At 43.1% G+C, this 24,686-nt stretch overlaps 1 protein-coding gene across 5 annotated transcripts in view; it reads right to left on the bottom strand.

Moving 5' to 3' along the window:
• The window catches only part of LOC143378742 (uncharacterized), a 77,883-nt gene that overhangs the window by 19,496 nt on the left and 33,701 nt on the right, over positions 1-24,686 (bottom strand). For 2 of the 5 annotated variants that reach the window (XM_076830679.1, XM_076830681.1), the window contains exon 1: positions 20,312-21,060. The exons of 1 other annotated variant lie outside the window; for it this stretch is intronic. In XM_076830679.1, coding sequence (XP_076686794.1) covers positions 20,312-20,468 — 157 coding nt within the window. In that variant the 5' untranslated portion in view covers positions 20,469-21,060. Of the gene's footprint in view, positions 1-20,311; positions 21,068-24,686 lie in introns of those variants that run through there. 2 more of the 5 variants (XM_076830683.1, XM_076830680.1) reach the window with 2 other exon arrangements.

Here is a 24,686-nt window from a genome sequence, read left to right as displayed (position 1 = left end):
TTTGAGTGGCCTCCCGATCGAAGATACTGTCCAAGGTGAGCTAGAACCACCCCGTGGCGGGGCTGAACGTTCAAAAGTAACGGGCCGAGGAGTCGAGGACGACGATTACGATGACGTCGGGACGTAGCTTCCGGGGATGGGCCGTTGAACGGGTTTGATAGATGGATTTTAGATGAGAGTTGGGTTTGTTTAGTCGGTATTTGTTTAATTATGGCTTCAGGGGGATTATTCAGCGGTGTAGTATGTGGTGGAGGTTTAGACTGCAGTCAGAGTAGGGGGTGGTAGGTATAGGGAGCAGAGCTGAGGTCTCCAATGCGCATGCTTGAAGGGAAAACGCGCACGGTGGTACAGGCCTCAGAAATAACACGCGAACATTCATTTTCAAAACGGTTTACAGAGGTCTTTTAGGAAAATTTGATTTTTTTTTATCCGTACCACTATGCGGCGGAGATAAACAATTGTGAGGATGATGGTTTCACAGGAACATCTACAGTGGCGTGCAAAAGTTTCCCGCCAGATGTATTTTTTTTCTTAATTTTTCTCTCAAAAGCAGAGTTTTTGGAAGACCAGCAATTGATAAAATCATTTGAAAAAATACATTTTTGCACACCACTGTATAACTGTTTGATCTTCTCTTTGTGCATGCGCATTGAAGACTTTGCTAGTCCTCGGTGTTCCTCTAATTCCTGTTACAAAATGGTTTATCAATTTTACCAGTTCTTCTCAGAAGCAGATGCTAACTTCCTGGGCATAATTATTATTATTATTATTATTATTATTATTATTATTATTATTGTTATTATTATTATTATTATTATTATTATTATTATTATTATTATTATTATTGTTATTATTATTATTATTATTCGTCTTTATTACTTGACACATCCAGAGAAGAAAATAATACATAAAGACAAGCGAAGTAAATGGCGAGGCTGCAGTACAATACTGTTAGAAGCCTAACCATAACTAAATAACTAACAAAATGACTAAAAACTAACTAACATTAAGAAACTAGAAAGTTATTGTGACACCTAATGTAACCATATATATCGCCGAGCTTTACATTTAAAATCAGGAAACGAATTTAAACCTCGAATATCAGCTGGGAGGGAATTATAGTAATGAGCCGAAATATAAGCAAAGGATGATTCAAATTTAGATGTCAAGTGTGCCGGTATGGAAAGGAGACTTTGGTGTCGAGTAGAACGAGAATTAGGCCCATGGTAAGAAAGATTATTTCGAAGAATATTATAGAGATAAGGCGGCACATGAGACGAGAGTATTTTGATAATCACTCATTGATTTAACCCACAATGATATTTTCAAACTCTAAGACCAATTGTTCGTCGATTTCATTGTTAATTGGGTACTCCATTTATAGAAATATAGTGGTCCAACTCCATTCAGAATTAACTTAACTTTGTCAACTTAATCACGAAGCAAATGTTAAGTATCTAAGACCACTTCTTCCTCAACTCCACCGTCCATTAGGTACATAGGAACCAAATTTCCAGCAGTCTTTTTCCCTCAACACCGTGCAACACCAGACTCCCGCTTTCCAGACTATATCCGTCACTCCCAAGGCAGCACGATTTCAAATTCCAATCCCACGCGAGTCCGCTTCCTCGCGGAGGCGCAGAAGGGTTTACGACGGCACTCGAGGGAAGCCATTGGCCTTCCACAGGGTCCTGGCCTCCGGTGCCCGCTCGACCGAACGAAACGCCTCAGCTTCAGTCGACCTACTTTCCGCTCGACCACTCCCTCGGATCCTTCCCAAGTTTTTCCTTTCCTTTCGGCTACCCGCGGAGCCTTCGCCGGCATTATCGTTTCTCTACGTTCGCACAGGCATCTTGAACAATGAGAGCGGATCTCCCGGGCCCGGGGTCCTCCTCTATAGAGACACCTGTACGATCCATTGGAGAACTCACGGGATCCCCGCTCGATCGTGACCGGATCTGCATTGTTCCAAGCCTCTCTGTTCGCGGTACTTTATCGATTGCAAGTCAGATTTCCGGCGGCAAGAACCTGTGGCGATGCACTCAGCTTGCTTTCAAACTTGTTTCCAGTTAACGAGGCACCTGTACCATGTATCTGAAGATCTCTGCTGTATCACTGGATATGTGTACTTATTATAAATATCATATATTAAAATCCTATTATTACTTAGCTTTTGTGAGTGTGGTTTAATACAGGGATATCCAAAGGATCATTAAAACTTAATTCTGTAGGAGAAAAACAGAACCCAAGTTGACGGGATTCGAACCCAAGATCCGCGGGTCGTCCGGTTTATTGGTCAGCCGCGTTACCAACTCCGCCAACGCCGACTCTGCGATATTACTCTCTTCCGAGTGGTACAAGTACCCAAACTACATAGGCGCCACCTGTGTGCCATCGCACCGCAGGTCGTTCCCAACGCCGAATGCTTACAAACCAAAGCTGACTATAACTATTGCGTAGCAGTGACGCACCTAGAGGGGGGGCAACGGGGCCCTAGTACCCCAAAATAAAAAAGAATAGTAGAAGTAATTCAAGAACGTTCTAGAAAGAAAAGAAACCTGGATTTTATCCTCTAAATAAATTTCTCTAATCACCTAATGAATTTTATTGAAAATATTTTTGTCCGTTGAACTCGGCACCCCCAAGATTAAATTCTGAGTGCGCCACTGTTGCCTAGAGTCTTGAAATCTTCGCTTGAGGAGCCTTCCACGGTAGAAGCTTCAATGCTAAGTTTGCACTGCAAGCGCCAGGCAACCAGAAAGCTGCCAAAGACCTTTCTTCTATGGGTGTCCCTGTTGGTATGTAGCCGCGAAGCACTACACGCCCGGCAGTTGTATCTGCGTAGCGTTTGCGTAGCGGTACTGTGCGTGGGTCGAAGCATCGCGAACAGCAAGGTGACACCGTGCACGCAGAGACCCACTCGACCACCTTACGTAATGGAGGCGCTCGCAGTGTCCCTCCTCCCGTTAATTCTTCCTCAGAGGATCCCGTCTCGCTCTAACGCTCCGCGCGCTGGAGAACGCCTTTCTATCCGCGCGCGGGCGCGCCAAACGGAAGATCAAGGCACCCAGCGACGCGCTCGCACCGTTCACCTTGCCACCTGGTGAAAAGTCGCGACGAAACGGCTGGGGTGACTAGCGGGGGCGACTGCTGACTACGCGCTTTCTAGGAGGTTCACTGGATGACCTCCAGCAGCTTTGTTCGGGCCTCTGAGGCAGTTTTCTCGGGTATTTCTTCTATTTTGGGACTTGTTGAAGGGTGGAAGATGTGAGGCGTCGCGGGTTGGAAGGGGAACTCAACACTTTTTTCGTGGAAAATTCTATGTTTTACTAAATTGAGTTCTCTCTTCTGTTCAGTTTAAAATATGGTTTTATGGAAAATGAAACCAGCCCACGGTCATCATTTTCTTTGAAAGCGTTTCGTTAATTAAGGTCAGTGCGGGCAATAAGGCCCAACTGATTTAGGACGTTTTTTTAAAAAAATTGTACATATTTTTTAGATTTTTTTTTTTGTAGAAATCTATGAACATTAAACTATAAACTGTAATACTGCTAACAATATGTGAAAACAACAAATGCGAAAATCATCAGGTTTTCAAAAACCTTGTAAACGGGCCTTGTTGGTCGCGTTTTAAAAACCGTGATTATGTCGAGTAGTGAATGTAAATAAATGTTGCAAAAAGAATTTGCATACCAGTGCGAGAGTTTATAGTATTTCGACTGCCATACTCTTTTTATCGTGATACGATCATTTTCGGTGCATCAATGTTTAATCAGCTTTTCACTGAAAATTTTATAGTAATCATAATAATAATAACTAAACCCTTTGGTGTGCAGTACCAAGTATAGACAAGAAAACATTAACATAAGAATCATAATATTAATATTAACGAGACAGGTGAAAGGTCTGCATCGCCCAAAACAAACAAGTCGATCAGCAGCAAGGGCCTCATTTTCCAAGGGGGGCCCGTTCTAAGCTTTCCATTAATGTGAAAAAAATAATTGAACGAAATTTTGTTTACTGCTTCCCTTCTGAATAATCAGAAAACGCAATAAAAGTTTATTGTAAAACATCTTTCCAATGTTTGCCTTTTAATATCATTTATTTGCAAATCATTATTCTTCGTTATTTAATTTTATTTAGAATAAATTTCAATTCTGAAAAATGTACGTAGGTATTTTATCGTACATTACAAATTTTTCTACATCTCCCCCTCCCGGATTTTCAGTCAACGGGCCTCCGAAGGTTTCACAGCCTCGGGCCCAAAAAATCTTAATCCGGCCCTGATGAACAGTAAAAATTGTAAACTATCCGAGATAAAATATTCCCTCCCAGCTTTTTCGCCGTTTCATAAACTGGGTGTTTCGGAAACGGGGAAAAAGAAATCGGCGAGTCGCCCGCAGGATCGCGTATGGGACGCAAAAAAATGGTGCCCGACTTTCTGCAGCGCCGAGGCACGTGCGCGACCGCGCTTCATGCAAAGCGGTGTCTTTTTTTTTCGTTTACGAGATCTATGCGATGAAGCCTTGACATTCGCCGCGAAGGCGCGCGACGTATGGAAACGCGATACGTGTTACCAGCTGCCCCCTCCCCCTCCCCTAGCCCCTCGATGTTGCGCAGAAAATCGCGCATAAAAACCGGTACAATACAGCGTTTGAGCGAAACCAACTCTGTTATCAATTCAGTAGCAAAGCGGAAAATCCCCCTTCCTTCTTCCACCCCTCCTCTTCCGCTCCCCTCCTCCCCCCACTCTCCGTTCCGCGCCTTTTTCGACGGGATCGCGCGGCGTTTTGCAACCGCTATCGCAAAATCGCGCGACTCGGGGCTGCTTGCGAAACCGTGAGGCACCAAACACGCGCGGCGAATTTTCTCCGAAGCCTGGATTAGGCGACATATGTATATCTGATCTGACGTGCTCTTGTTTAAAACATAGAACGCGGTTTGAATTTCTGCTCTCGGCCGAGCTCCAGCGAGCTGTAGAAGTTCGCTGGATTTGGGTTAGTGGGAGGGATTTTGCGGTTTGCGGTGGAGTGATCGGTAATGACGATTCGATGCGAGGAATAAGGGTTTCGAGGGGTTGAAGAGGGTTGTGTGATCGTTAAGTGATCAACGTTTGAATCTCTTTTGTTCAGAATCGGGGTTCTTTTTTCTTTGTTGGATATACGAAGCAGTGGCGGAGTGGGTTTAATAATATGGGGTGCCAAGAGACAAATGGGCCCACCCACAACTATAAGGTCATCATTTAATTTTTTTAAGAAGTAAAATTTATTAGAGTTAAAGTTTTTATGAGATACATTTAAATTTTTTAGTAATTACAGTGCTCAAGGGGCCCAGAGGACCCACAGGGCCCACAGGGCCCACTTGCCATCGGCAAACTGAAACACTGACCAGTCCGCCACTGATACAAGGTGTTTCAGAAATCGTGAGAAAACCAAAAAATTTCTTTTTATATTTTGGACTCATTTTTACACGAGTTATTTCCTTCCCGGCTGTAACTATCACAAATTTAGAAATACCCTGTATATTGACAGTGACGCACACAAGAAATTATGAAACTACGTGTAGGCAGTGACGCACTCAGGATTTAATCTTAGGGGCACCGAGTTGAACGGAAAAAAATATTTTTAAGAAATTTTTTTTAAGAAATTTTTTTTAAGAAATTTTTTTTAAGAAATTTTTTTTAAGAAATTTTTTTTAAGAAATTTTTTTTAAGAAATTTTTTTTATGAAATTTTTTTTATGCAAATTCAATATATGATTATAAAAAATTATTTAAAGACTAAAATCCTGTTTTCTTTTCTGCAGGGCCCCTCCCCCTCTCTGGGTACGTCCCTGTTTGTAGGTACTATATTAATTCAATTGAATAGTAAACGCTATGTAATCTCTATTATTCCTAATAATTCGTTTGCCTGATTTTTAACAGACTTAGATAAATCAAACATTCACAATTTTCCCTGTCGTTTAACCGTCTGACTAACAATAATTATACTTAACCAGACACTCGACGCTCGTTTGCAAAAGAAGAAAAGAAAGTAAACGAGGAAAAATCGAGGAATAATGGAGCAGAGAGAAGCTGACGGCGACCTTCCAACTCTCCTCGAGTCGGTACCGTTGAACTCGAGTCTTTTTAAATAACAATACGATTTCGCAACGGGGCGAGGCGGCCGTAACGTCGAGCGCCGTCGCGCTATAAAAGCCGTCGAGTCGCGACGAAGCCGACGCGCCGCGGGTCCCTAATTACTGTGCTCGTCGAGCGTAATAACACGCGAGTACGCACACGCTCGTTCTGCCATCCAGCCGTTGCTTTTCAGCCCCCCCCCCTGCCGCCACCGCGACGAGCGTGGAAACGAAGGAAAAATGCTATACTCTTCGATCCAGGTCCTCTGCTTTTTGCGACTTTTTTCTCTCGCGGAAGCACGTACGCGTATTTCACTCGAAACTATACAGAACGTATGCCAGCGTGTAGGTAGGTCTTTGTCTGCTGATTTTATAGCAGGCATAGCACTCTGGGTGCGGGAGAATCGGTGATAATAATATGATATTAAGATGGATTACTCAAAGCTTGAGGATACTTTTTCTCGTATTAGAAATGTGGGGTTATTTATTTAGTAAAAGGCTGGTGATCGGAATAGTGATGACCTGGGGATATTAATCTAATCTAATTGTAAGATAAGTTATTATATAGGTAACTGACAAAATATTCCTGCTTCGCTACGGTAAAATAATTAAAAGGAATTATTTTTACATCTGTTTTTTTTTAAAGTAATTTTTTATGTAATTTTTGTAAAGTAAGTTTTGTTTAACGAACATTTGTATATGTATATATTGTAAGTAAAAACTAAGTTGATATCTAATCGGGCGTAGGAGATTTTAAGGAGTCCGAGAAAATACATTTCACCCCGTTGCACCCTTTCAGGGATGAATTTTAAAAAAAAAACCCCCATTCTTATCGAGCACCTACGTCGTAAAAGATTTGGTACTTGTTTGTAGAGTGGAGTAAGTAATTTGTAAAACTGTATTTAATATGAATTGATTATTTAATGGTCTGCTAAAAATATTTTAATTGAATTATTGGAGGGTAGCTAAATTTGTAAAAACGTATTTAATATGAATGGAATATTATTTAATGGATCGTTTAAAAATATTTTGATTTATTGAACTGGTAAAAATATATTTAATATGAATTGATTAGTTAATGGGAAACTAGAGTTACCTACTTAGTTCGTAACTTAGGATAGGTATGTACAGTAAGTTCTTTATTCAACTAACAAGGGAAGATCCCGAACCCGAAAATTCCAAAAAATCTGAAACTTTGTGAATATGTAGGCGATTTCCTCCTGATTAGGCCACTCGGCGCTCAGGTAAAACTTTAAACGCGTTTTTCTCGAAACTGTGTTCTCAAAACGGTGGGACCTGTATCTCCAAAAGTTATTAACCGATTCGACTGAAACTTTTTTTACTTTGAAGAATATACTTCTGGCTAGGAGGGAAACAAGAAAAAAATACAAAAAATTGAAAATTTATAATTTTCAAAGGCGCTGAAAGAACGAAAAATATAGGGGGAAAGTGATTTCAAACTTCAAGTGTCGTTATTTTCTAAAAAAAAATGTAATTTCTGTATTTGTTCTGCCCCCCCCCTAGCCAGAAGTATATTCTTCAAAATAAAATAAGTTTCACTCAAATCGGATAATAATTTTTGGGGATACAAGTCCCACCGATTTGGATAATTTTTCTTGACGCCTTGACATTAACGACTCCCCAGTGCCGTCTGCAATGATTAATTACAAAACAAAAAATATATTTCTACAATTTAAGACATCCTTAATACAATGCAAAAACTCCCATTAAATTATATATAGTAGTTTTCCTTTAATTAATTCCTAAAGATCACCTATTTTGGGGGGCTCTAGACCGGAACCTCCCCCTTAAGTGTTCATTCCCTGTACTGCTCACCCTATACACAATATTTTCATCAAACAGGCAAGTTTACATCGACACCACGCCACCCAGGTGCGGAAGTCCAGAATACCAGAAAACCAGAGCAGAGCTGCACCTCCCCACAATTAAACCCTATTAAATTTCCCAACTCCCCCACCAAAATACCCCCAAAAATTCACCCCAGAAGAAGAAGAAAAGCCCGCCAAACCACATCACTCAGACACCCAAAATTACTCTGCTTCAGCCAAAGAGCCACTCCTCCCCCATCCCACGTATTCCCACCATCAGCCCTGCCCAACATCGCGAAAGGTGGTCCCATTACCCGTTCAAACAGAGAACTAAAATTGCCCGGCACAGGTGCATCCCCGCATCTGCCCACAGCGAAATATGTAAACGGCCCAGAAACGGCATAGACATCGCCTAACAGTCCACCGAATCGAGTAATCCCAGGCCCCGCTCGCCATTTTGTGTCCCAGCGCTGCTCGCGGTAAGGCGAGTTTCGCGAGGGCACTCGACGTGGCGGCCGTTAGAGCGCGAGATTTATCGAGCCGAGCGTTCTCTGCACTTGGCCCCCTTGCTTCGAAAGAATTTCGGTCACGGCCCTGTTGCGCCATTAGCCTCCGCGTCCGCCACGGTAGCCGCTAATGCGGCTGTTTCTGTGCGCCAACGACCACGGCCAAGAGTGTAGGCTGCTCAACAGGTGCCCGCGCGAGCGATCGAGCGTGTGTGTGTGCGCGCGCGCGCGCGCCAGACACACGGGTATACCCTCGTTCTACCTGCTTACGGCGCTTTCGACGAGTTGAACCTGTTCCTGCCGCGGCCAGAGGTCCAACTTGTCGTTTCAAAGCCAACCGACGTACCTACCGCGGCTTTTACCCCTGTCCAATCGGTGTTTCTCATTGGGGAGTGAGTGGACGGGGTGAGTAACGAGGAAACGCTGTCGAACTGAAGATTCTGACGTTAAGGGGACATTCCACTGTGACACCTTCGAAAAATCGATTTTTTTCATTCATCGAAAGTATATATGTATATTTCAGATGTGCGTATCAGTTAAAAAAAAAGAATCATAAAAATTGATCGATTTTGAAACCTTAATGAAATTTTGTGTGAGTGAGGAGTGTTTTTGGAGTGCGCGACAAGGAGTTTTCTTTTTCTGGGGAAATTTATCTTTGGAGGGGTGGAAGCAGTCCTTATCGTCACTTTCTTTTTCGTTTGGTAGTGTGGTAGAGCATAAGAAACTGAATATTTCTTAGGTTTAAAGGGTTGTTCTAGATTGCAGGGTTACACAGTTATTTAGAGTTAGGTAGACGATTATGTGGTTTATGTGTGTGGAATTTTTGGGAAGATTCTCGGTGGCTTCTGGTAGCGGGGGTGTTTAAGTGATGAGATTGATAAATAGATGGGGTGAAAGTGTGGGATCCTGGATAAGTTTCTGTGCTTGCGAGTGTAGAATATTTCTGCGAGTAGAAGTGTGAGCCAACTAATGTTTATCCATAAAAAAACTTCAAAAAAGTAAACTTCTTGGAGGGAAACTGACGGAAAGTTAGAATTATCGTAGTGACACTGTTAAGGAACCTTTCTTTTAGTGAAAAAGTTATATCGGTGGATCTTAGGATCACGAGTATAAGGCGAGCTAATTGATTGGTTATGCGCGGACCGATTTTATTGAAATTGGTCTTATTCGAAAGTTTACATGCGGTTTACATAAGAAAAATGCCTTTAAATTTAGGAAATATTGCAGGCGTCATGAGATATTAATGAAATAAGTTTCAGGTTAGTTTAAATAGCCCGGCGATGAGTAAATGATAGCGGTAGCGACAGTCGACAATATACAGGGTGTCTTCTGTACTTTCTTTCCTGTACTTGGCTTTGAGACGCTACCGCGTCTCTAGATAACGATTTATAATGTTTAGGTATGGAAGTGTTAGATAACTCCAAGGGGGATGATTTTTGGTTAACACCTAATCGCATGATTTCTTTCCTATTTCTTATCGAATTGAAATTATTCAGATGAACCGTGATCTGCAAACACCACCACAGAAGCAAATAAACCGTTCCTGATCAAAAACACCCCACCGAAAATGCGAGATGGACCACCCTGTATGCAAAAGACCCGTACACCTTCGATACCCACATGCCAACGCGCACACACACGCGCGAGTGTGCTCGCGCGCGCGTATCGGAGTGCACGCACGATGAACACACCGCGAGGCGGTGCATTGTAATTCGTTACAATGACTGCACATCCTGGTGTACTAGCCTTTGGCACAGGTGCGCGATTACCTACGTGTCAACGACAGGCGAACGTCGGCTATCTGTGCTCGCGCGCTCGCGCAGGCGCGTTAGCGTTTGGAAAGCGACACATTTTAAGCGGGTGTCTGGCGAATCTCGATCAACTTGGAGGAAAAAACACGTACATCCTGTCGCTAGTGTCGTTCGTGTCCTTCGTCTAGATTCGAACTGCCAGGCGACACTTCCTCGCCTCTTGCTTAATACATTGTAGGTACTTATATAAGTAGCTAGGCGAATAAAGTGACGCTGCGCGGTGAGAAAAGAGTTAGGAGTAAAAAAAGGTAAAAAGGGTGAAAAAAGTAAAAAGGGTGAAAATGGCAAAAATGGTAAAAATGGTAAAAATGGTAAAAATGGTAAAAATGGTAAAAATGGTAAAAATTGTAAAAATGGTAAAAATGGTAAAAATGGTAAAAATGGTAAAAATGGTAAAAATGGTAAAAATGGTAAAAATGGTAAAAATGGTAAAAATGGTAAAAATGGCAAAAATGGCAAAAATTACAAAAATGGTAAAAATGGCACAAAGGGCAAAAATTGTAAACCCGGCAAATCTGTTAAAAAATGTAAATATGGCATAAAATTAAAACAGTACAAAGTAAAAAGTTAAAAGGGTGTGTGAAACTTGGGGAGTTAACACGTCGACTTTCAGTGGAGAGCTATAAATTACCACCGCTTTGGAGTTGCAATTTTCCTTAAAACTTGCAACCCCCAGATTTGGAAACTTGTTAAGTACGCTACTGTCTTCAGAAATGATGCAGAGTGTTGCAGAGTACCGAGTGCAATTTTACACCGTGAAATATTCTTATTTCTGTGGGTGCACTTTCGGATGATTCTGAGTAAACGAAAAACGCAGAACAATATCGTGGCAGTGAATATGTTAGTGCGTGAGAAAACCTGGTAGAGCTTGATTGAAAGAAATTTTGAACTGGGAGTGGTAACGGCATAAGATAGCTCCGTTAGACGGAATTGTACTATAGTTACAACAAAATAATTCTAAATTATTTGAACATTTACGCGAGTGTTGCACGAGCTTGGGGCTAATCAAAGTGCAGCATAAGCAACGAAAAGCTTTTAAAATGAGAGACGCATGATTTTTTCGACCGTATTTTAGCTGGTTGTGATAAGGAACAGGGTCACTATTGGTATTCGATAATTGGGCAGAAAATAGTTTTTGCAGTAAAAGTTCTTATTTATTAACAAAAACAGATACCGTATTGTGCTCTGGATGTAGATTTTGTACTTTTTTAATTTTTTTTTTTTAAGTAGAAAACAGGTGATTAGGTTTAGGGTCAACTGAATCACCGTTATGTCCGCACTTCTACTCACCAAAATTTTAGTAACATAATTTAGTTTAGTAACATAAATAATTTATCATTATTTTATGCTTTACTGTTGTGTTATAAAACATCTCCATAAAAGATGTAACTTATTTTAACCTGAAAAGGCAACATATTAAGTTAAATATGTTAAATATTATGTTATTATTATGTTAAATATTATGTTAAAGCATTATATTTAATTACAAATTACTAGTAGTTAAACATCTTGAAATATCTTTCTTAAATATTTTTCGACCGGTTGATTTATTATTAAAGAATTAATCAATTACTCTGCAAATTTTGATCACAAATAAATTTTTTACACCTTCTTTATGACGAGTTACCTCTTAAATGAGCAGAAATTGGGACATTCACCTTACCCGTCATCGGTCTCCGAGCAAAATTTGACGCATTCTACGCACACGGCGAGCCTCTTTTGGCGCGACTTACGGTTAAGTAGCGCGTGCATCGCACTGAAACCGCGTCGAGCGACCTGCGGGGACGCGCGCGCATTAATTCTAGCCACAATGTTGAATTTTTCTCACGCAACATTCGTGGCACTACAGTAAATTATATTCCCCTAAATTCAAACACGAGCAAAGATATTCTTCTTTATGAACCTACTAGCGGCGTCCCCCGTCTCGGCTTCGCCCGAGATATTAGCATGACGGATTCATGTTTATTAGAATTAATATCTTTTAAGGAAATGAACTATTTTGAAAAAAGAAGCTTACTTTCTTCATATTATTTCGGAAAATTTGGGACATTATTTTCCCTCCAGCGCAACACATACCAGGCGCTTCTTTGTTCCATATTAACCTCTAGAGGGTCGGGCTGGCCACTATAGTGGCCAGCTTAAAATTTGGATACTTCGCTGGCCATTTTGGTGGCATATATGCATAAATTTTAAGTAAACAAAATTTACAATTCCAATGCTAAGATCCCGGCCCTCTAAAGGTTAATAACGCGTTTTTAGACATGCTACATATCCTATGTCCGTCCTAGAGTATCCAGGACTAACGTGTTAAAATTTTAGGAAGATCGGTTCAATAGGTTCTGAGTTTTGCGCGAACATAAAAATCGGCTCTCTTAATATAATAGCACGGATGTCACATGCGGGCCTCCTCTAATCGCATCTGTTAACCATAGTAGCTGAACGCCTATGAGCGTTTCCCGCACACGCTGTATGAACGAAGTCATAACATATGGGCACGTAGCACCCAAAGGGTAAAATTCGACTGTGTATCGAAAGGGAAGAAGAAAGAGGAATCTACGACGAATTTAAAGCAACTGCTTCCTGTAACGAATAATTACAGTTCAATCCTGAGGACTCGCTGAACGCTTAAAGCTTCTTTGCACCGCTGAATGTATTAATGTTAGATTGTAATGTTTACCCTGCGGACGCTTGAATACCAATGTATCTTTTAATACTAGAGGAAGTATTCGTATCATTACTGGAAGCTATAATTACACATGCAAATGCGTGCGTCTATTTTCCAATATCGTTAGCGTTGTTTTTCCTACTCGGCGACGGATCGCTAGGAGGACGACCGATAAGAATCCCGAGATTCGTGGAATGTGAGAGCCCCGGTCGCTTTTCTATTTACGACTTGGGACCAGCCACGTCCTTCTAATCTCTCCCTCCCCATCTACGCCCGACGCGAGATTCTAATGCCGCGGCACAGGCGTTCGCCTTGGCCGTCGCGGAGGGAGACACCGAGGATCGGCCGAGGCTGGCGCGTGTTCCTCGGGCGTGCTGAGACGCGTTGCGCAATTTCCACGGGAACCATGCGAAACTTGAAAAGCTTTTATTCGTAACGGCCGCGTTGCGTAATGTCTCGTAACTCGACCGCGATCAAATTCAGCTGCAACGATGAGTGGGTACCGTGTACTAACGACGAGTTAAAGGAAAATCGCGTTTCATGTAGGTGAGTGGATGGGAACCTGCGTGACTATCATCGTGAATTTTCTTTTGGGTGCTTTGGAAGGGGGGCTGTTTATGGTGTATCGTTATGGGGGTTCTTTTTGGCAGAGTGGGATTGAAGGGGTTGTTTGGTATGTGGGAAGTAGGGAGAATAATGTATGGTATAATAATTTAGTAGGGGGAGGAGAGTGTCTAGTGTAATGTGTAGTTGGAGTGTTAAAGAATTCTGTAGAGGAGTAGAGAAAATGTATTATGGAGGTGGAAAAAGTAGCTTAAAGTAGTACCAATAATGGCACAGAGTACTAAAGGATACAGTAGGATACACAAAAATATTATGGAGTAGGTACTGAAGGGTGCTAGAGAGTGTCAAAGATATAGTATAATAATGTCGTAGGGGGAGGAGAGTACCTATTGCAATATGTAGTTGGAATGTTAAAGAATTCTGTAGAGGAGTAGAGAGTATTATCGAGTTGGAAAAAGTAGCTTAAAGTATCTAGTACCAATAATGGCACAGAGTACTAAAGGAGACAGTAGAGTACACAAAAATATTATGGAGTAGGTACTGAAGGGTGCTAGAGAGTGTCAAAGATATAGTATAATAATGTAGTAGGGGGAGGAGAGTACCTACTGCAATGTGTAGTTGGAGTGTTAAAGAATTCTGTAGAGGAGTAGAGAGTATTATGGAGTTGAAAAAAGTAGCTTAAAGTAGTACCAATAATGGCACAGAGTACTAAAGGATACAGTAGAGTACACAAAAATATTATGGAGTACTGAAGGGTGCTAGAGAGTATCAAAGAGTACCAAAGAATACCACAAGAGTATCAAAGAATACTACACAGTACTATACATAGAATATTATAGAGCTCCACAAGGAGTACCAAAAATTACTAAGAAATACCAAAAAGAATTCAAAAGTAGGTAGGTACTACCCAAGATTACCTTGGAATACCTAGAAATGCCATTAAATATACAAATATACCAGAGAGTAAGTACTAAAGAAAATCAAAAGCTCTGAGAATACACTGCAGAATACCAAAACTAACACAGAGTACCTATTAAAAAATACCAGAAGCTTCCGGAATACACTACACTTACAGAATACTAAAGAATATCAAAGAGTACCTACTCAAGAATACCAGAAGCTTCCCGATACACTACAGATTACCAAACACTACCAGAGAGTACCTACTGTATTAGAATAACAGCTGAACAAAATCCAACTCCGCCTGCTTCTTCAACTCCTCCATTATTCTGATTACACTAATCATGCACCAAGAAATATCTTACACCCAACCACCTGATTCATCCGCAACCTATTATCAATTTCTCAGCACCCAGGAATTCTCCATTATAACATTCCATTACACCCGAGCGCGCGGAGAGCCTCCAAAACCCAGAGCGCCTCTCCTGAGCGGGCATCGAAGTCCCCAGCCCCGAACGTGGAAGTCACTCGCAAGCACGCATTAAACTCCCCGCGCCGGGCCGTTCCGCGCCGATACAAACATCTCCTTATACGCGATAAAACTAGGCGCAGAAAAAACTTGGCGCGCGTTCTGCATAAATGACGAACGCTTTTACAGAAGCAGTGGCCACGTCAGCCCGTGCTCCAGCAGATTGTCGCTCCCGATAAACCGCTGTATCTCATCTAACGGGTAGACGCAATAAATCTGCAGGGTACATCGACTTCTCGCTTGTATTAATATTCAATGGTTTCTTCAACTTCAGCAAATAACGGCACCTCGGCGCTGGGAAGCTGCCATTCAACGCGCGCAACAATTACTCCAACATTCCTTCGAAATGATTATCCAGCTACCTTCGCACAGAAAACAATCGCGTCGAACCGAGGAGTGGATGCCACAATCCGCAACCCTCGGAAGGCAAAAAAGAAAAATGCGCCGTTGCAACTGGGAGCTTCGCAACGGAGCTCGGAGCTGGAAAATTTTTACTCATCCACATTTTTCTGTATTATGTACTTGCATAACATTTATTTCGTTTCCAAAACCGCAGATGAGTAAATTCTTTTTAAATACTAATTCTCAATTTTTCGTCACTGAAAATATTATATTGCAGCGCCGCGAAGCTCGGTGCCAACGCGGGCAAAACGGGTCATCCATGCTTTTTAGCAAAAAGCTGTCTTTCCAATTCCAAATGCCCCCGCCGTCTCGTAATCCAACATACAGTTCTGTGTCTCTATATTCGCGAGTGTCGGGACCGGGCGCACGCAATTTGAGAGACGAGTAGCCTACTCGGCTTGCTTTGATTCCTCCTCGAGCGCTCGAGTGGTATGGGGCGACGCGCAGTTGTTTTTTCATTCGGCGTTCGGCTTCTTCGGGTTTTTCTGTGATACGTGATACCCAAATTCTGTCGCTAAGTCGAAGAAAATTAATTGATTCTCGGTATTTCGACTGTGCGGCGACTACAGAAGAAGTAGAGGGGATAGCTTCACGCGTATAGAGAATCTGAAGACGCGTGCAATTTGAGAGACAACACTGTGCCTATTAGCAAGCTTATTCCACGCAGAGCGACGTCCGTAATTAGTACCATTTACCAGCGACACGAATCGAAATTTACGAGCGCGTGACGATCGCAATAAACAGCTAATAAACAGCGAAACCGATCGGCAGCGCCATTTGTCACGCGCTAATCGCTAATCGCGCGCCGCGTTCGCGGCAGGCAAATGCTCCGCCTCGGTCCCTTTGAAGCCCCCGTCGTCCCCCCCCCCGACCCTCCCCCAGCGCTCGAGCGATCACTCTTTCCGGGTTTAATTGACGCAGAGCGGATGGTTAACGACTAACGCAATAACGTCCGCGGTAAGTAAATTTGCACCTGCAGCGCGAGAATCAATTACGGGGCCAACGACTTCGCGGAGTCCGGGAGCGGGCGCGTCGCCGCCGCGCGGGGTACAGTGGGCACGTTGAAAAAAGGATGACCACCGACGAAAACGGGGAACCGGTCCGCGCGGTTTTTCTAAACCAGTTTAGGACCACTTCTACTCACTATACCGTTGCGGAGGAATGGCGTCGGGCGATCGTCCGAGCGCTCTCCGCCGGCGAATAGGCGCCCCAGGCTGAAAACCCAATTAACACGTCGACCGAGGGAATTACGTAACTGGAAATCAGTGGCGATTCTGTACCAAGGAATCCAGAATTCGAGCTAGTTCCTGCCTCGTCTCTCTTTCGATCGACTAAAGGCTGACCCGCATTGTGGCGATACGAAGGGGAGAGTTTATAAACAATTGATGACAAGCGCGGCGAGGATTCGTTAATTGTTATTATTCATTTCTTGGATTCGTCGCGCTTCGACGAAATGTGTGGCGCCCTTAAGGGGAGGTTCCGGTCTAAAAGTCGATTTTTTTTTTTTAGTTTTTCGAATGTTCAACCTTTTAGGAGTACGTGTTTAAAAGGATTTGTTGAAATTCGTAAATTCCCGAAGTTATAGGCATTTGAGTAGCGGCAAATGCATGGGTAAAACCCGGCCACTCCGCGCTCAGATAAAATTTTAAATGCGTTTTTCTCGAAACAGTGTTCTCAAAACGGTGGGACTTGTATCTCCAAAAGTTATTATCCGATTCGACTGAAACTATTTTTATTTTGAAGAATATACTTCTGGCTAGGACAGAAACCAGAAAAAAATACAAAAATTGAAAATTTATAATTTTCAAAGGCGTGAAAAGGACAAACAGTATAGGGAAAAAGTGATTTCAAACTTCAAGCGTCGTCGTTTTTTAATAAAAGTCATTATGTAATTTTGTCTGGTATCCCCCCTAGCCAGAAGTATATTCTTCAAAATAAAAAAAGTTTCAGTCGAATCGGATAATAACTTTTGGAGATACAGGTCCCACCGATTTGGATGATTTTTTTGACGCCTTTAGTTTAACGACTCCCCAGTGCCGTCTGCAATGATTAATTACAAAACAAAAAATATATTTCTATAATCTAAGACATCCTTAATACAATGCAAGAAGTCCCATTAAATTATATATAGTAGTTTTCCTTTAATTAATTCCTAAAGATCACCTATTTTTTTGTGCTCTAGACCGGAACGTCCCCTTAAGGTGGAACTCCGAAGCTGTGAGGCTAAAGGTGGGTCTCCACTAGCGTTCGCAAACTGGTCACGAGCAGTGTGGGAATTACCTGCTCGCACACTGTTCCTGAACTGTTCGTAATGCGAAGTCAACGGGGACGTATTCGTCAGCGAACGTTTCATAAATACTGTTCGCAAAATTCTCGCAAATACTTAACAAATGAAATTCACCTGCGGTGAAATTCTTCTCCTGAAAATGAGACCAAACAATGCACTGATTCCTCAAGAAACAGCAACTTTGGGGCGACAGAATTTTTGGAAAGAGAAAATTAAAATCAATAAAAGTGTTTACGTCCTTCTTTTATTGTTTCTTTTTAGATTTAAAAAATGGTTGTCTACCTCCTACCTATATACTTAATTTTACATCGTTCCTGTTTTATGAATATTAATTTTTAATAAAACAAAAGGCTTTCGTTGTTCATCAAATACCTACAACAAACTTTCACTCACCGTGCAAAATTATATTTCAAAATAATTATTTATAATTAAATGTAAAGGGTGGCAAGAGTCATTTTGGCCCAGAGATATACCAAAATATTTATAACTGTATGGGAACTGTTCCTGAACTTGTCACACGAGCAATGTTCGCGAGAAGCTGGAGCAGTGATTAAAAATATTTTGCGAGGAGTGTTCGCGAATTGTTCGTTAGTCAGAACGCACCTTCAGGCGATGTGGTTAACGATTGTTCCGCTCGAATGATTAATCACAAGCGATTAGCGAATCTGTCCTGTTTTTCCAGAAAACGATATCGCTGGGGGAAAAAAATTGTTTACGAAGGATCGCCCATACGCACAATACCGTTGCGCTTCGGTAATGGCCGTCGCGTGAATGCGGTGACCGTTGTTCGGCAAGCAGCGCCGCGACGTCAGTCCGAACGGTTGCGTAATGGCTAGAGCAGGGATCGATTGGGTTTTCGGTCCTCTCGTCAGCCGCGATCGATCACTCTTGCAAATTGACTTTCTTCGTCGTCGAACCGCGTAAATCATCCGGCAATTAGCTTTCGTAACGTGGCTCGGGACGCGTCGCGTCGCTTCGGCGTAGGAATTAATTGGAATGCATTTTAAGCGTTGCGTAATCCGAGTAGCTCGGCAATTTCGATAAGCAACCGGGTGGATGAGAAGTCTCAAGATCTTCGAAAGAAACTTTGGTGCTGTTTGCTGGGAACTTCGGTGGCTGATGATGAGGAATGTGTAGTTTGTAGAAGATTTATTTGAACGAGTTAGTTTGTCAGAAGATTTATATCAACGAGGTTATTTTGTTATTGAAACTGCTTTTTGTAGAATTTTCTATTTAATATCCGTGACTATATAAGTGGAGTGTTCAGACCTGTTCTGTGACGACGAATCCGTATTTAATTCTTTTCAATTCCCGAGGATTTTCTAAGTGCCCTTTTTCTACACACCACGCCCGCGGGCGAAGGTAGGGGCAGAGCAATTTGCGCCCAGCGTAATGACACTATCGCCCATCGAATTCGCGAGCGGGCGCCTAAATTGCAACGGCACCTGTGGCTCGATCGTTTGCACCTGCGGACGCGGCCTGAAATATTCGCGTGCACGCACTTCGTTCCCCCTGGTACCGTCAAGTGCAGAAAGTCGCCTCCCCAAGTCGGGGGAAACCGAGAATTTTAATGAACCACCGAAACCGGCTCTGCCATCTTCACGGCTTATCGATTGCTATCGCGGGGCTCAGAGATCGTTATAACTCTTGGCGATGTCACTTTTGGTATTTCCCAACAGACTTCGAAGGTATTGACTTCTTTTGGTGGATTTTGGAACGAAATAGTTGAGCTTGAGGCAAAATAATTTAAGGTGACGATATATGGAATTTTTAATAAAAATTATTGTTTAGCAGAGGGAAGTTGAATCTTGGACGTAATAATGGCTGAGGTTTCGCGAAGGAACCGATTAATATTTTTGTATTAATTTTCCAGTGTCAAGGTGATAATATAATTTTCACGGAGAAGTTTTGTTTAAAAAACAGGGAAATTTCATCTTCGAGCTACCATTAACTTAACTTTTGTAAAATTAATCTGCTCGTTTCTGAGGTACGATAATTAGTACACTATCCAGACTACGATAAAATAACAGTTCCTCGACCTTATATAATACTATCGCAAAAATCGACGATATCGATAGCAGATGACTATTATCTAATACCACTTGTAACTTGCATTCGTAGCAAACCACTCGGCAATCTGATATTCAGGCCACCTTTGCGCAAGAAGGACCATTAACGGTTACCATTCCCATCATCAAGTCCTACTTTCGTCTTCGCGAATTCAGACTCATCTTCTCGCTTCACTTTTCATAAAAGAAGTTTCTACTACCGCAGAAGTTTCCCCGACCCATTGCTGAAAATCTAATTCATCTCCCAGCTTTCTCACACCGCACTCCTGCGACTGGCGATTGGTATTTCAGACTTGTTCGCACACTTCCACCTCCTCCGAGGCAGCGCTATGGAATAAGCATGCCTGAAATACTAATATCGAGCCGCGGAACTGGCAAAGACTGCTTTAAAACCTCCACCCAGGTGCCTGGGCTTTAAAACAACCGCGAATACACCATCTCAAAGGTACATCAAGATCGTAAACTCAACGGAGCGTTAAAGTAAACACGTCCGAGGCATCGGCGCGAAGGAATTGACAGAAATATGAGGGGACAAGCATTCGAAGCTCGATGATTCAATTTACGACCTTGTTATTCCTTTTCCAGCTACCGTACCAATAAGAGAGTCCGGACAGTGACGACTTAGCGACTTACATTGGTGCTTGTTCACGATGAGACTGAGGGGTTCGGAGCTGCCGAGCGGGCTCTCCTTGCCGCTGCAGGGTGGCGGGCTCTTGCCGAGGTGCTGCGCCTCCAGCAGCCTCAGTTGCTGCTGGTGCAGTCGATTCTTGATCAGGAAGATCTTCGGCATCCTGGCTAGCGTTTGCTAAAAACCTGTCACTTCACACCCTTATAGTTTCACGCCACCATTCTCCCGCAGCCGGTGCAAGCCGCGCTCCGTAGAACCATCAACCCGCACCCACTTCCCCCAGTCCCCAGGTCTCTAACAGTATCCACTGTCCGTTCCCGAAGTGTAAAAGAAACCAAAACAACCGTTTTCTACGTCGAACGAATCACTGCCGGCGACAAGGTACAATCCCAAGTGTCAATGGTCCCGTGGCTAAGCGCGGACGAGGTGCTCCCGGTTAAATCTCCACCGATCGCAGCAGCGGACTATCAACGAGGGGATCACTGTTCGCAGTCACTGTCAACGGCGGGAGGCACGGTGATTCGCGAGGTTCGGAGATCGATTAGCCGCTGTCTCGGCCAGTCCAAGGTTCTCCCTCTTTCGCTCTGCTGTCTCTTTTTCTCCCTCTCTCTTTCTCTCTCTCTCTCTCTCCCTCCCTCTCTTCCGTTCGCAGGGATTTACAGTTACCCTGGGCGATCGACGGAGGCCCGGCGCGAATCGAGCAAACGTACACGCACGACCGACCTCTGGTGAACGACTGAGAGGCTCCGTTGTCTGCTCGCTAGGTCGGGCCCCGAGCACTTCCCCCACTCCGCGCCAGTGTGTGCCCCCACCGCCGCGACTGGCCCTACCGCTGGCCCTCCCCCACCGCTCGCAGCGCTACAGACCATCCTGATTATTTGGTCGCTTTAGCGGGGCGCGCTGGAGATGGAAACCGCTCGCGAGGACCGCGCATGCGCGTAACGGAGCATCCGTACGTGTGCTGAAGCGTGCGAGCCTCCTCCCCTCCCCCATCTCTACCGTTGCTATACGGTTCCCCCCTCCTGCCGCGTTCCGCGTCTCTCTTTAACGGAGACGCGGGAGCGCGCCTTATCCTCGCCGCGCGCTATCCTTTTCCCCTTTTCGTCTTCTTCGTTTTAGTTTCTTTAGTTCTCGTTCTCCCTTTCCCCTGCGCATTGTCTCTACCGGTAGCCGGTTTGCCCGTCGTCACGGGATGCGGGTTGATATTTTTCCTGCGATTTTCTCTTGCACGCGGACCAGACGCGCTGCGCCTGCGCGATGGGGAGGCCCCTATTCGGGCGGGTGCTTTAAAACTGTCCCGTTTCAAGAGGAGAGACGTGGATGTGGGAAGGAGTGGGTGTTTTTACTTGATAAGTGGGGTGGTTCTTCGCGCTGCTGCGGTGGAGGATCTATATTTAGGGATTTCACTTGGCATTTCGGTTTTTGAGGGTTTATTGATTTGTGGTTTAGAAGCTGATACTTTTATGGGAAGCTGTCTTGAGCTATCTTGTTTGTAGGTTGGAGCTGAGGGGCCTCTTGAGGGGCCCAGAGTGTTATGTAGTAAGGGGACGTTCTTAAATTACTTAAGGGTAATTTGACGATTCCCTACCCCTACTTCTCCCAGTATAAGAATTCGTAAGATTTTACATTCCAACCCTAACACTTTTTCAACCATTAAAATTCTTTCAAAGGTTTATATAATTAATTTAACTCAGTTGCAGGAAATTTAAACTAGAATTACTTTTCTGGGACATTAATGGCAGGATTTGAATTTTGTGAAAAATGAGTTAAGAAATATTAAGTAAGACGCTACCTGACTCCTCTCCCCTCATTGTAAAAAAACTAAGAAATTCACGACACCGCTCTCCCAAGAGTCTTACGTAATTTAAGGACGACCCTTAAAGGGACGGAGAATATTTCGAAGTGAGGCGTTCTTCGAAGAACTTCCTCTATCTCCAGAGGCCCAGGGTATCGCGGGACGAGGGATGAAGCGCACTATCACGCGAGGTAGGGGATTTACGACGCGCTGCACTTCCGCGAAGATGACTCCGGCGAATATGCAGCATCTAAAGACACGAGGCATGCGCGGCGAAGAAAATTCATAACTTCCTTCGAGCCGCGTTCATGCCACCTGTACGATCTTCCGCGATCGCACGCACGGCTCCCCAGTAAACATACGTATGCACGTACGTGTCCCCGTACTGGTTTATGATGGACGCGGATTCACGGTTAAGGCTAGGTCCTCCTCTCTAACCACTATGTCGGTTATGCTGTCAAGCGGTATACACGTAGCGGCCTAAGCTCCAGCCGTGCTGTTACGCCGCGGCCACGTAACTTCGCGCAACTCTACCGGGTGGCCAAGAACTCCTGATCCACACTTGTGGAACCACCCCTAGCAGCACAAAACATTGAACACAAAAGCATCCGATATTAAAAAGAGATTCAACCTCCGTTTTGATATTTAAATATACACACAATATTTATTCCAGATTAAGAAACAAATATTCTTGTCCGAATCTACAGGAAATATTCATTTTATGTAAGGAAAAAATATCTATTAAATATCCATTTAATGATAGAAACGAAATATTCTTTTCCGAATATTCATTTTCTAAATATTAATTATTACATTTCCCGAATATTTATTTTACAATTCTGATATTTATTTCACAGTTCCTGAATATTTACTTAACATGGTCTAAATATTTATTTCATATTTCAATTTTTCTGTGTGTGCATATAATATTTGAAGTCAACATTTCTGTAATATTTAAAACAAAAATATTTATCCAATATTTCGTGCCACTAGGGACGCCATATATTTTAAAAAGTCCCGTTCAAAGCTGCACTGACGAACTCGATATTAAAGCTGTATTTATAGCGCTTAAATTGCTAAATTAAATACAACCATCGAAGCAATATTTATCCTCCGGTTTTGGTTCATTTATATTTTGTGGAAATTTAGGTAAAAAATTTCAGGACACCCGGTAGGTAGTTCTGCAGCGTTCGCCACACGGCTCGTACGATGTCCCGCTCGTACAACAATTATTTACATTTGTTACGTTCGGCTGTTACTATGTGGCGTTCGTGACGTCGTGGTTCTTTCGTGTTTACTATAAACCGTTTACCGGTCGCAGCTAGTCATTTCGTTCGGAACTGTTTTTGCTCGCGGTAACGGGCAACAATGAATGAAGCTCGCTCTTGCGCGATCCGTTGTTGGCGATTCTGGTAATCGAAAGCAAACAGGCTGCTTTGTAAACACAATCGGTGCGGTGGGGTCCGGGCGAGCGAAGCCAATTTACGGGGAATTCCCTGGCTGAGGAGTAGGGCCCGAAAGGATTAAGCAGAAGGAATTACCGCCACCGTTGGTGGCACAACAGGTCAACGATTATGGCTGCCGGATTCTCTGAGCAAGACACTTGCGAGGTGCTTTCCTGTACGTTGCCTCGAAACATGCGCCAGAGCGATGCCCGACTGAGATTTCTTCAGTCCGGACATTCAGGCAACGACGCCGTAATGTGACAATCTCGCGGCGTGACTTCTGATTTAATGGGAACACGCCACTCCTCGGGAACCTCGAGGCTTCTGTCGATCAATTCTTGGATGTTTCATGGTTGGGCACTTTGGGTTGTGCAGGGGACTGTAATGTGGATTTTTTGGGAGGAACAAGTTTAATGGCGTGTGCTGAGGCTGGTGGAGTTTGATTCTTTGGGTGTAAGAAGAAGGGGAGTCGAGAGGGAAGGAAGAGGGAGATGTTTAATTGGAATACCTCGATACTAGATCGCTTGGGAGCTTCGAAACTAGTTCACATCTATCATCACAGAATTTATAGTGTAGCGCAGATTGGAGACGTCATAATGGCTTAACCCCTTCGCTGCGAATGTAAATTTTGGCAAGATTCTTGGAAAGTGTCAATTTTAGACAAACAAAAAAAGTTTCTAAGTGTCAACTTATGGTTAAGGACAGAACTGTTTCAGAGGGGCTCAAGAATGGAATCCAAAAAATAAACGTGTAATAGTAAATATTATACATATTAAAGAACATAGCTGAGTGTATTACAGAACAAGAGAATACATTTTTTAATTTGTGGACTAAAGTCGAAATAAGCAGGTAACACGAATGTGGCAGTCTTGGTCTATAGTCGAGTACCGCAGCGAAAGGGTTAAGATGCCTGTAGTCCCACCTTGTCGAACATGCTGTTCAATTCCTTTTCACCTAGTTCAAAATCCAATTCAATCTCCCCACCTAATTCAAAATTCTATTGAATTTCCCTCCACCTAATTCAAAATTCTATTCAATTTTGCTACACCTAATTCAAACTCCTATTCAAATCCTCTCCACTTAATTCAAAATTCTATTGAATTTCCTCTCCACCTAATTCAAAATTCTATTGAATTTCCC

This window comes from Andrena cerasifolii, chromosome 2, assembly GCF_050908995.1.
Source record: "Andrena cerasifolii isolate SP2316 chromosome 2, iyAndCera1_principal, whole genome shotgun sequence".
In the NCBI taxonomy this organism is placed as follows: domain Eukaryota; kingdom Metazoa; phylum Arthropoda; class Insecta; order Hymenoptera; family Andrenidae; genus Andrena; species Andrena cerasifolii.
The sequence above is the reverse complement of the archived record's forward strand: the minus strand, read 5'-3'. Positions and strand labels throughout refer to the sequence as shown.